Here is a 13,456-nt window from a genome sequence, read left to right on the forward strand (position 1 = left end):
GAGGCAGCAGGCCATATATATGAGAAAGAAACATATATGTTACACACGAAGGTATGATGTAATTTTTTTTTCTAAAAAACTGCTGCAAAGGTTCCATTTGTTTAAAACCGGAAAATTGTTTCTTTAATACACATACAGAACATTTTACTGTGGTCTTGTGCTCTGCGCGCTCCCAAGGTAAAACTCTAATTATCTAAATACAAACTCTGTTAAAAACGCGCTTTACTTTCCGAAAACTTTTTGGATTTTAGAAATGAGGAAATTATTCAGAAAAGCAAATTAAGAGATGGCGTTTTAATAAGTCAAACAAACTCAAAGAACCCTCCAAAAATTTTACAGTGCATAAATATATTATAATTAATTTGGTTCCGAAAATATCAAGACAAGTAGTTAGACACATAACACATTAACATGGCTGTGTGCAAAAACAAAAACATCCTTTATAAAGACATCTTACTTTATTTTTATCCTACCATACACCTAGAGCTCGTTGTAAATGGAGTTGGCGGAATAAATGATAGACACGATGATGATGATGATGATGATGATGATGATGATGATGATGATGATGATGATGATGATGATGATGATATGATGATTATTATTATTATTATCATTGTTATATGTAATTACCTTCATAGTCATCATCATCATCATCATCATCATCATCATCATCATCATCATCATCATCAACATCATCATTTATTATTATTTAATTTTTTATTATTATTATTATTTATATTATTATTATTATTATTATTATTATTATTATTATTATTATTATTATTATTTTCATATTATTGTGTTGTTGTTGTTGTTGTTGTTTGTTGTTATTATTATTGTATTATTAATCATTATTATCATTATTATTATTATTATTATATAATAATAATAATAATAATAATAATAATATAATAATAATAATAAATATAATAATAAAATATAATAATAAAAAATATTATTATTATTATTATTATTATTTTTGTTATTATTATTATTATTATTATTATTATTATTTATTTATTATTTTTTTTTATTATTATTATTTTATTATTATTATTATTATTATTATTATTATTATTGTTGTTGTTGTTGTTGTTGTTGTTGTTGTTGTTGTTGTTGTTATTATTATTATTATTATCATATTTTTATTATTGTTATTATTATTATTATTATTATTATTATTATTATTATTATTATTATTATTATTATTATTGTTGTTGTTGTTGTTGTTTTATTATTATTATTATTATTATTAATGTTTTATTATTATTATTATTATTATTATTATTACTATTATAATTATTATTATTTTATTATTATTATTATTATTATTATTATTATTATTATTATTATTATTAATATTATTATTATTATTATATTTATATTATTATTATTTTTATTTTTTATTATTATATTATTATTATTATTATTATTATTATTATTATTATTATTATTATTATTATTATTATTATTATTATTATTATTGTTATTATTATTATTATTATTATTATTATTATTATTATTATTATTATATTTATTATGTTATTAATTATTATTATTATTATTATTAATATATTATTATTATTATTATTATTTATTATTATATTATTATTATATTATTATTATTATTATATATTATCATTATTATATTATTATTATTATTATTATTATTTTTATCATTATTATTATTATGTTATTATTATATTATTATTATTATTTATTATTATTATTATTATTTATTATTATTAATTTATTATTATTATTGTTATTTATTATTATTATTATTATTATTATTATTATTATTATTATTATTATTATTATATGTTTTATTATTATTATTATTATTATTATATTATTATTATTATTATCATTATTATTATTATTAATTATTATTATTATTATTATTATTATTATATTATATTATTATTATTAAAATTATTATTATATTATTATTATTATTAGTATTAATATTATTATTATTATATTCATTATTATTATTATTAGTATTATTATTATTATTATTATTATATTATTATTATTATTATTATTATATATTATTTATTAATATTATTATTTTTATTATATTATTTTATTATTATTTATTATTATTATTTATTATTATTATTATTATTATTATTAAATTATTATTATTTATTATTATTATTATTACTATTATTATTATTATTATTATTATTATTATTATATTATTATTATTATTATTATTATTATTATTATTTATTATTATTATCATTATTATTATTATTATTATTATTATTATTTATTATTATTATTATTATTATTATTATTATTATTATTATTATTATTATTATTATTATTATATTATTATTATCATTATTATGACCACGCCCAAAACCAATATCATTGAGTTCATCCTCCATGCAGAAAGTTCATTTTCAATTTCAAGCCTCAAGTAAATGATGTAAGATATATGACATTACCTAAATGGCAGACATCACAAAACCTTCTTTGACAATTGCTAACGTAGCACCATGGTCGCGGGCTGTTGTCTGGATTGCGGCATTTGTTTCCATCAAGGTGGGTTACCAAATTAGTGTATGGTTTGCTGTAATGATTATAAGTTTTATTTTGAATCATAATGACAATGCTGTCAACAACGGTGGCAATAACATTTATTAGGTTGATGGTGATGATGACGATGAATATTATTATCAGCGGGCATGATGTTATCACAGTATATAATGGTGCCAAGATCAGAGATTTGAAAAAATAGAAACATTCACAGACTACAGAACGAATAAAAATGACGTCATTCCGCTCTTTGTTATTATTTTCATGCCGCCAATTGGGTGGTAGTTCTAACTAAAATAAATAATCAAACTATATATCTACGTATAAGGTTACTCATAGTTTTGCATATTGGTATGTTTTATCTGGCGGGCACGAATGAGTCTTTCACCTAAGCGCACAGCATTGATAATATACTGCACCTTTTAAATAACGAAAACGTTCTCTCTCTCTCTCTCTCTCTCCTCTCTCCTCTCTCTCTCTCTCTCTCTCTCTCCTCTTCTCCTCTCTCTCTCTCCTTCCTGGGCAAAGTATGTTAGAATAGCACACGGTACTTCTATTACTAACAACCCAGCATGCCAGATAATGCTTTTGATCTTTATCAGTCTTTTTGCGTGTGACGTGAGTTTCTTGCAACAGATCCATCCACCCCCCCCCCCCCCCACAAAAAAATGAATGTGGAAAAAAATGTACCAACATCAAACATACCCCTTAACATGATTGAATGGGTGATCTTGGCAGTGTTGGTTCTTTGCCCACGGTTCACACATCTCAAAGTTTGAAGAATATTTCACATCGCCGAGTATGATCGACCTTTGTCCTCTGTATTATAGCACATGCTGTCACCTGCACAAAAAAAAACATATAGCTAATGACTAGAAATAGAGAGAAATGCAATTCTATTCAATTAATATAGACATTGATAAACAGGGGGATCAACGTGTCCTATTGAGTGGGGACATCATGGCACAACTCATTGATTTTTGTAGATTCTCTTTGTGGCCAATTTTGGCCAAACACGTAGCCATCTGGCAGCCCTGCTTTGTAGCAAGAATATACCAGATTAAATTCCCCTCATCGGCTGTATTTGATATTACATAAAATAAGCCGTGTTTTTTAAACTGATAACTGAAACGGAGACGAGTGTCCTATTGCTCAATTACCAATTGAACTCTAAGCGAATATAATAATAATAATAATAATAATAATAGATATTTATTGTCCATAAATATGGCAATTTGTCATTTAGTTACACTTGTTATAAAACGTTATATGATAACTATAACATTGAACAGATATTTCACTCCTACTTATTCTTCTCTCTCTCTCTCTCTCTCTCTCTCTCTCTCATCGCTCTCTCTCTTCCCTCTTTTCTTTCACGCGTGCGATAAACACAACATAAACATATTCATTTCATTTTTAATTCGTTACATTTTCGGCAATTCAACACCAAATATTATCATCATTATCAATTGGTCACTTAATCTAAACATTAAATAAATTAATCAGTCAATCAGTCAACGTATCTATCCTTGGTTTTGCTGTACCATATGAATATTCAAAATTTTTATGCTGATGGAACGAACGTTGATTTATACTTGTATACAAGGGAAAGGTGACGTGAAACATGTTTATGTATGGACATAAGGTAATGTACTTATTTTAGAGTAAATGTGACTTGCCGCCATTGCTATGGAAACCACAATATTCATCTACAAATTAATGATTTTAAATTGCTCACAATATGGTCCTTAATATATGAGTGGTTTTTGAAGTCCCTATGGTAGTGAAGTATGCGTGAGAAGTCGAAAGTAGTGGGGCTATATGGTCTTGTGGTATGACACTCGCTTTTCGGATCGGAAGGTCCAGTGTTCGAGCCTCGCTCGGTGCATAGTTAAGTCCTTGGAATAGGCTCTTTACGCATAGTCTCTCACCGTACTCAGGTGTAAAATGAGTACTTGGTCGTAAACAGCGTTGTGTCTGTCCGAAAAAAAAATGTAATATCGCCAAACAGGCGTCATGTCTCGTTCTACATGTTACGTGTTGCTGTTAGTCACGGACCCATTGGAAAGCCTTTTTTACACGTTTGGTGGATATTGCGCTATATAAAAGCTCAATCTGCGTGATTTAAAAATATATTGCCTAAGAATATAATAGACGTTCTGCGTATATTTTGAGGTCGTCTTTTTCATGATCAGACAAAGATTGCGTTTCTTTGCGTATTTGATGATATGCAATAAAAGCTGTGAAAGTGACAAAAGCTAAAAATTCACATATTCTGATAATCTAAGGTTTAAATTCCCTTTCCAAACAATAACTACAGATACCCCAAAATAATACCGATTTGGGGTAGCAGGTCACATTTTTGGTTCAAGGTAAAAAAAAAGGTTTTTTGAAAACTTATTTAATGAAAGAAGTATAATGTTTGAATATTTTAAGAACATAATTTATTCAACTTATTTTACAAATTATACTCAATGTCGTGCTCATAAGGTTCAAACTTCTATTAAAATTCTCTTAAAGTTTCCTTTATAACTGTGTTACCCGAATGTTGAAGAGTTTTAGATAACTTGTCCAATTCCTTAATTATTTAGTTAACTGATTTGAATCTCTTGTCTTGTCTATGTTAAATGTTTTTAAAATCAATTTTCAACCGACATATCAGAGAAGGAAGTTTTGAAGATCTCCTAACTTTAAAATATATTATCTCTATCATATATTGTAAGAGCACTTAAACTACTATGGACAATTTTACAGATATAACCAATCATATAAAATGGTATTATGTTGGGGATACACCAGCTGCGAGAAACTGGTTTGAAAGTCAACCAAGTAAACTTGAGTAAAGTCTTATATTCCTTCCTCTAGATTTTAATACTTCAGCTTTGGAACCATCCAACATAATACTAATACTGATTTGAGATGATGAGTGTTGTCCATCAAGAGAAAAAATTTATTTTAAAGCTATTACACATGTTAATAAAACTATGGGTAAACATTTTATATCAAGGGCGTCCGACTTTAATCATAAAAGTGCCAGAGAGGTGATTTTGAAAAAAAACAACTACCAACCAAACAAATAAACCCCCCCCCAAAAAAAAAAAAAAAAAACCAAAAAAAAAACCAAAACAAACAAAACAACAAAATAAAACAACACAAACAAAAACAAAAAACAAAATTTAAAAAAGAAGAGTCGCTTCTGTAATAACACTTCACAATGAAAATTATATAGATAACTATTCCCGCTATGTAACGGTATTGTAGGTTGTCGTTGTAGATTAAAAGGAAGTTGGGTTTTAATATAAGCTAAAACATATAATTTTACTGCACATTGCACTTGCACGGTTAGAGTCGGACACCCTCAAAATGCAATAGATTAAAGAGACATTACCATCTATCCACCTGACAGTTGCCTTGATACGGAATCGGATTTTGATAACGTTCTGAACCTGATAAACATTGAATTGCCGTCTATCACTTTTACTCTGTTTTCAACTTTGTTATAATTGCAGTAGTATCTGGTGAAAAATAGTAAATAATTGATTACAAACACTTCTGCTATTCGAACGTCATTACACAAATCGAATAGAAGTTGACATGTAGATCCGTAGGTCTGACAACTTACATTGCTACGGGATTATTTTTTATAATGGAAACACTCTAAAATCAATTTAAAAATGTACGTTATTACAACAATGTTAAATCAAGCCTATGACTATTTTGGTTATCAGACCTGTAAATGTATACACCTAGGATAAAATAAATGTAACCAGCTGCGTCAGTAAGGTATTATAACAGAAGGAACTAAACAAAGACAATTTAGTTTCCAGTAAAAAAAAATTAGTTTCAAGTAAACTAATAATTTTGACATTTACCTTCCTTGTTTGCTTATGAAACAAAACACATCCTCTCTCCAGCGAAGACATCTATTCTAAAATATTAAAGTTATCACTGAAGCTTAACATTTTATTTTCGTCATCAGGTTCCACCCAACCTTGAGACAATAAGTCACAAATATCATGAAGAGTTATTTTTGAATTTGACAGAACTAAGCTCAGACCAACCGCCTAGACTCTAGACAAAAACTAAATAAGGAAAAACCTACATCTTCTCCCTTCTTATCAACTTTGTAGAATTTTGTGTCACCAAAGAGAGATTTTACAGCTTTAGTTTATAGGATTCTTAATAGAACCCCTTTCAAAGTTTCGAATCAAAACAATCTCTATGGTGACATAATACACTATCTCTGTAATAACTGGAAATTTTCAAACAATTTCATTGAATAGATACTGAGAAATGTTTGACACAGTATCCCATTCACCTAGAAAAATGACATATTGAGAAAATAGCAAAAAAGCTTTCAGTTTTTCTCATGTTTCTTCCTACCTGTACCCTTTTCGACTGTGTTTTACCTGCCTTTATATTATATATTGAGAACTTGGACGTCTATAATATTATGTCTAAGATATTAAAATATCATTTTCCACCAAAATATCAAAATTAATTGTTTGAAGGGTTTTCCTAATAATTTGACCTAAACTGCCCCTTAACTGATAAACTTGTTACTTTTTGAAAGTTAAACATACTCAAAAAAACATGAAGAAAAAGAAAAGAAAACAACCCTCCTCTTGCCCGCCCCCACAAAAAATACAAAAAAAAAAACAAAAACAAAAAACAAATAACAAATATACAAAAAAAAAACAGAAACAAAAGAGAACAAACACTTCATCCCCCCCCCCCAAAAAAAAAAGCAAACAAACAAACAAAAAACAAAAACAAACATACAAAAAAAACAGAAAGAAAAAAGAACAACCACCTCACATCCCCCCCCCCCAATAAAAAGCAAATAAACATATAGAAAGACCAAATTTTATTTTCCTTGTTCTGGCAATATTGCTTTTACACTCACGTTTTTTCGTTTGGTTAATTCAAACATATGCACGCGGTCGGTCACGTTTTTGGGAAACTTTATCATGTCCAACGTGTGCAAATTTGTGTGATTCTTCAGTGTTTAATTTTTAAATGTTTCACAAAAATGGTCACAGTGTAAACACATCTTTAAAGTACACAATTCTCATTTTCTACAATGCCTCTAAAGTATTACCCTTATTAAAGAAAGCAAACACATAAGTCAATTTAGGTTCTTTGATTTTGTTCACACTATATTAATAGCTAATATGAGTGTAAGATAGCCGGATAGATAAGGCATTGTACTTCCATCTGAGATTCAAAAGCTTGAGCCCCAGTTTTGGCATCATATTGTTTTCCCCGTTTTAGCTGTATGAATATCTTAAAACAGTAAAAATGCAATTCAGAACCCCCGCCCAACGAGAGTGTACTCAAAATATGATAAATATTGTGTTTTTCTCAAAACTGTTATCTAATCACCATAAATATTTTTTGGGACTTGACCAAATTTAGATATTAATGCTAGAGCTTTGAAATTTGGCACCAAAATAACTAATATGTTAATACAAATAGCTGGCTACTTTGAGTTTGTTTCTATTGAATCGTTTTGGGGTAAAAAAATAGTTTCTCTTTAAATATTGTCATAAAAGTGAGGATATTATTTTCGCATTAAAAAAAATAAATTTTAAGGCTTTCTGAGTTAATATTTATAAAATTAAGTATCCAACTATTTACTTTAAAATCAAAAATCAAAGAAAAATTAATAAAATTGTGTAGCCCCCAAAAACGTGTAATTTCCAATATGGCCAATATTCTCCTGGCAACGAAGAGATTTTCAATTCGTTTTTGTACCCCAATTTAAAAAAGAAATTATACCTGATTTATAAATGTCATTGGTTTGAGCAAATGGTCCCAAATAAGGATTTATTTGTTTGTCTCGGGGTTGGGATGACAGTTTAAATGGTGAAAATTTAAATTATAGGCAGAAAAACGAGACGTGTGCTAACATTGTTTGCCTTATTAAGTAGAGGGGTGTAACATCTTTCGAAGCAAAAAAAAAAAAGAAAAAAATATTATATCTGTCTGATTATTTTAGTTTTAATTTCATTTTCTATTATTATCTGGTTTCATTTACTAGAATAAACTTACTCATGAGGATATGCATAAAGTGAATCCTTGACTTCTACTGAGTCCACACAATCTTTCTTAGTAGACTTTACTTCAAACTCATCAAATTGAACATGTAAGAGTCCTTTTGCGTTTTTAGGTGCCTGAATGAATAGGATTTAAAACGAATATATATATATGATATATATATATATATATATATATATATATATATATATATATACATATATATATATATATATATATATATATATATATATATATATATATATATATATATATATATATGTGTGTGTGTGTGTGTGTGTGTATAATATAAACCCTTAGGTAAATTAATTATAACAAAGCAAGAAAAAAAGTTTTGTCAAAAATGAATTTTTAAGAATCTTTTAACTATTCAGATGTCAGATAAGTCATTATGTGGCCTTCTCGGTCTTAAAGTTTTAAGGGTCATCGGGTTGGGGTTTGGCATTGAGTAGCCATGCTTTTTGCAATTTTTAATAATGTGTTGGTCCTCATTTCACCCTTGGATGTTAGAGCCTTATTTAGCTTCTCCTTGCTTGAATAGTTCATTCAACAAGGTTTATGTTTGCATATACAAATTTTCCATGACATTAAGGGAAGGAGAATATCCAGACAAAAAAAAATTCGCGGTTTTTCAGACTAAGAAAATATGTTCTTGTTTCGATGAGTTGCATTGAGCAGGTTTTAATTTAAAAACTCCAGATCCATTAGTGAACAGATTTAAAGGCTATGGAATAACCCTTGTCTCTAAAAGACTTAGTTGTGAGCGCATCTTGACATTACTGGATGCAAGTTACCATAGTAGCTGACGTAAAAATGGCCCTCATTACAAGATATGAGTTTTCTCTAATACTAATATATATATATATATTTGTTACGTCAGCTACTTATATATATATATATATATATATATATATATATATATATATATATATATATATATATATGAATTAGTATTTACATTGAACTGCCATGTGCAGTATCTGCTAGAACGTGTTCTTCTGTCCACGTCAATCTGATAAGATTTCACTGATTGGCTGAAGTCGACAGTGTGATCACAGTCTGAGGAATAGAAAATTTTGATTTTTGGGCAATCAAAAAATGTGATTCATTCCTATAAAATTATATTATCGTGGGCTGAGGATTTACTGGTTCTATCTCCAAAGTTATTTTTTGTTAATAACTATGAGTACAAATAGGGAAGGTAGTCGTTGTTCGTATTTATTGTTGTACGACGTTTATACATCACCCATTGCTTAAAACGGTGTTACTTCAGGGGTATTTACATCCTGAAACAAGAATTTATAGCCAACAATATAGAACTTGGGTTAAGTATAATATGGATTTTTTATTAGAAAGAATCAATACTGATTCATTAAGTGTCAAAAACTGAACTTTTAAAATTCATTTTGTTTTCTTTTCGCATCTGATTCAGCATTAGTCGGCAGCTTAAATATTTGTATTTATTTAATGAAGGACTATAACAAAAGTCTAACCTCTTGGACAGAAACCACATGTCTTACGACAAAGGGTCGAAAGGCGGGACTCTTGATCACACGTTTGTTTCCCTGTCAGAGATATGCGGTTTTCACAGTCGTCGATATAATCTGTGCAATCCGGGTTTTCTGATTAAAACATCAACAATGATAACAGTGATAATGATATTGATACAAATATATATTATTTCATAGAATTATATTGAAGGTGGTGAAAATTATGATTTCTAAGATACGATAGTGATGACGACAACAAAAACGATGAACATTCTCAGCATGATGATGAGATGATAATGATCATGATGATGATGATGATGATGATGATGATATGATAGTGATGTTGGTCACAATGGCAATGATACAGTTGAAGAAAAGTAGAAGAATAAGGAGGAGGAAAAAGAGAAAGATGAGATACAGGAATAACAAATAAAAGAATAATAAATCCTATATTTACCGTCAGCTTTTCGTTGACAAACATAGTTCAAATAATCGTCTTTGCATATATGGTCTCGCCATTTACCCTCCAAATCTAGTACAGCACATTCTTTCCTATGGTAAACACGCTTACCTGCATGCATAATAGATAAATTCCATCAAAGTTATCATATCAAAACTTTCTATATAATGGCAATTAATTTTTGAATAGCAGCATTAAAATGCTTTACTAGCCGCTATGTAGGCTTTGGTAAGACAGTTGCCTTACAACAGGGGGTCCCTGGTATATGTAACGCTTGAGCGTGCAAAGTTGAGTCATTGGAAAAGGCTATTTGATCACGTTCTCTCACTGAAAATAAGGGTGTAATAATATGACTACCTGACTGGTAACAGCATGATATGTCGGAAAAAAAAGCCCTTGGCAGGCCTCAATGCTTGAGACCCATTGTAAAGTGCTTTGTGCATATTCATCGGATATAATTAAGATAAGATAAGATTAAATATACTTTATTGATCCTGAATGGAAATTATCATAATGTTACACATCATTCGCCGTTATATTAGCACAGATTTATACACTGTCATAAATTGATGAAAATACGTAGCTAGTTAAAAGCAAAATAAACATCAAATATAATAAAATAAAATAGAATATCCATAAAATATACAGCAGTTACAAGCAATGCTATAAAAATTGGACATGAAAGTAGACTAGAGTTGTAATAATGGATTTGTAATGTAACTAGAATTAATGTTTACCTTTATTAATAATGAAAGACAGAAGTACCCTACTTTTGTTAACACATTAACATAAAGTACCATTTGAGATAGCAAGTAGAGTAGTCCAAGAGCCAGAAGGCTCAAGGAGCTGGAATTTATTCCGGTTTTTCTCGCGGTAAACGTGAAATAGCAATTGCTTGCTACACTTTGTATAGGATGCTAGTCTATCGAAATGAACCTCGGCCAAACTGCACCAGGATTGGCATCACTCATTACACTTGTGAGGCGAGCGATCTAACAACTGAGCTATCGAAAACCTCAAAGAATAAGCCTAGGAGGTACTACGTATATTATGTCAAGTGACAGAGCATTTGAATCTGATCTGTGTATTCATAAAAGTCTATGCAAGTTTAAAGAAACTTTTGTTATTTCATTCAAGCATGTTCTCTAAACCCCATAAACTCTTCTTTTAATTGTTTTAGTGATATCAATTTCTGACCTTTGAGAGTTTTATACTTAAAATAAAATCTTATAACTTCTTTCCAGACAATCATGTTTTCATGAGTCTTAACCATACTTAACAAAAGTGTCACAACATATTCGTGAATAATCGCCTCCAGACATTATTGATCTTGTGGTAGTGGTGGTGGTGGTTGTGGTGGTAGTAATGATGATGATGATGATGATGATGATGATGATGATGATGATGATGATGATGATGATGAAATGATGATGATGATGATGTTGGTGATGATGATGATGATGATGATGATGGCGACGACGACGACGACGACGATGATGATGATGATGATGATGATGATGATGATGATGATGATGATGATGATGATGATGATGATGATGATGATGATGGTATTTTCAATTTGTATTAAAATTTCTGGAAATCAAATTAGGGAGATGGCGATTTGAAGTGGGACCCTGATTTCCATTCAGCGGGAAACCGCTAAAATAGCTGGAAGTTCCCAGCTATGATTATATCAGGACAATTTCAATACTATCTCGAAACCATAACAATTTGAATAAACTTTATATATTTTATTGAGGAAATAGCATGTCTTAAAATGACAAAAACAAAAATTCTATATTTCTCGTCATTTAAAATATTAATCTTTAATTTACATCCTGTTCACAAAGTTGTAAAAGGAGATAAAAAGTAGATTAATAATTCCAGATACTACATTTAGTATGTGACCTAAATTTTCCAGGAAGAAGGTTTGGTAGCAGAATATTCATCATTACAATTTCTTTGCTCCATTGAAGAAGTCTTGTTCAGGTTCGATGCAAGGGCAGCTTAATTTTTAATGAATATCATGCAGAAAGAAACATGATTTAGCTATCCAAAAAAGAAGTATCTATAAATAAATTGTTGATAAAGCACTGATTCTTTAACTAGAACTATTACTTTATGAATAGAAAGAAACCAATAACATGGATGATGAAAGAGCTGCTAATAATGAAACGTAGAAATGAAGATGAGAGAGGAAAGTAAAGCATTTAAATGTGAAATATTAGGTAAAAGCGATCAAAAATTAGTTTTACTTACGGTCAAACCAATCAGTCCATTTTAATGCAGTTTTGTCGTTCTGAATGTATTCTCTTTTATCTTTAGCCCTTCGAATTCCAATCCATAGCCGTTCAGTTGTTGATTTGACGACAGATCTGATTTGTTCAAATGAAAGTCAATGAATGTTATACAAAAAAGAGAAAGAATATTTTTAAAATGATTGAAAGTTGGATTAAGTCACTGAGAATTGCTCATGTTTGCACCTGTTAAACTGGCAAGCAAAACAATAATTACTTAACCTATCTCTGACCTATGTATTCAGTTTTAAGTAATACCAGGGAATGAACATGTAGCAAAAATGTACATACCTCTATTTTTCGGCATGTAAATGAATTGTGCCGAAAGATAGAGCTATGTCAGGAAGATTTAGATAGTAAAATTGAATTTATAGCCACAAATATGTAAAATGTTTTAAGAAATCTAAATGTAAGAATTCTTGAGTGGAAACGTAACGAATGTGACGATTTAATTTATAATTGGTAAGGAAAGGGTTAAATTGGGACGATGAAATGTAGAACTGAATGCTTTAATATGGGTTGATGACATAATCATCAAGATGCTCAATTTAGCAAGCGTGCATTGTGAGAAGTAGTCCTTTGGAGCCATAGGCTCA

The 13,456-nt window shown here is 28.9% G+C and overlaps 1 protein-coding gene across 1 annotated transcript in view; it reads right to left on the minus strand.

The window, feature by feature from the left end:
* Positions 1-3,259: 3,259 nt before the first annotated feature.
* LOC144967119 (uncharacterized) overlaps positions 3,260-13,456 on the minus strand; it is a 113,942-nt gene continuing 103,745 nt past the window's right edge. Inside the window, exons 43-49 of the mRNA XM_078903964.1 lie at positions 12,823-12,938; positions 10,561-10,674; positions 10,107-10,235; positions 9,572-9,672; positions 8,608-8,729; positions 5,942-6,068; positions 3,260-3,396 (exon numbers count right to left, since the gene is read on the minus strand). Coding sequence (XP_078760090.1) covers positions 5,945-6,068; positions 8,608-8,729; positions 9,572-9,672; positions 10,107-10,235; positions 10,561-10,674; positions 12,823-12,938 — 706 coding nt within the window. The 3' untranslated portion in view covers positions 3,260-3,396; positions 5,942-5,944. The remainder of the gene's footprint in view (positions 3,397-5,941; positions 6,069-8,607; positions 8,730-9,571; positions 9,673-10,106; positions 10,236-10,560; positions 10,675-12,822; positions 12,939-13,456) is intronic.

Source organism: Berghia stephanieae, chromosome 3 (genome assembly GCF_034508935.2).
Source record: "Berghia stephanieae isolate SIO BIC M18660-M18661 chromosome 3, UCSD_Bste_1.3, whole genome shotgun sequence".
NCBI classification, from domain to species: Eukaryota; Metazoa; Mollusca; class Gastropoda; order Nudibranchia; family Aeolidiidae; genus Berghia; species Berghia stephanieae.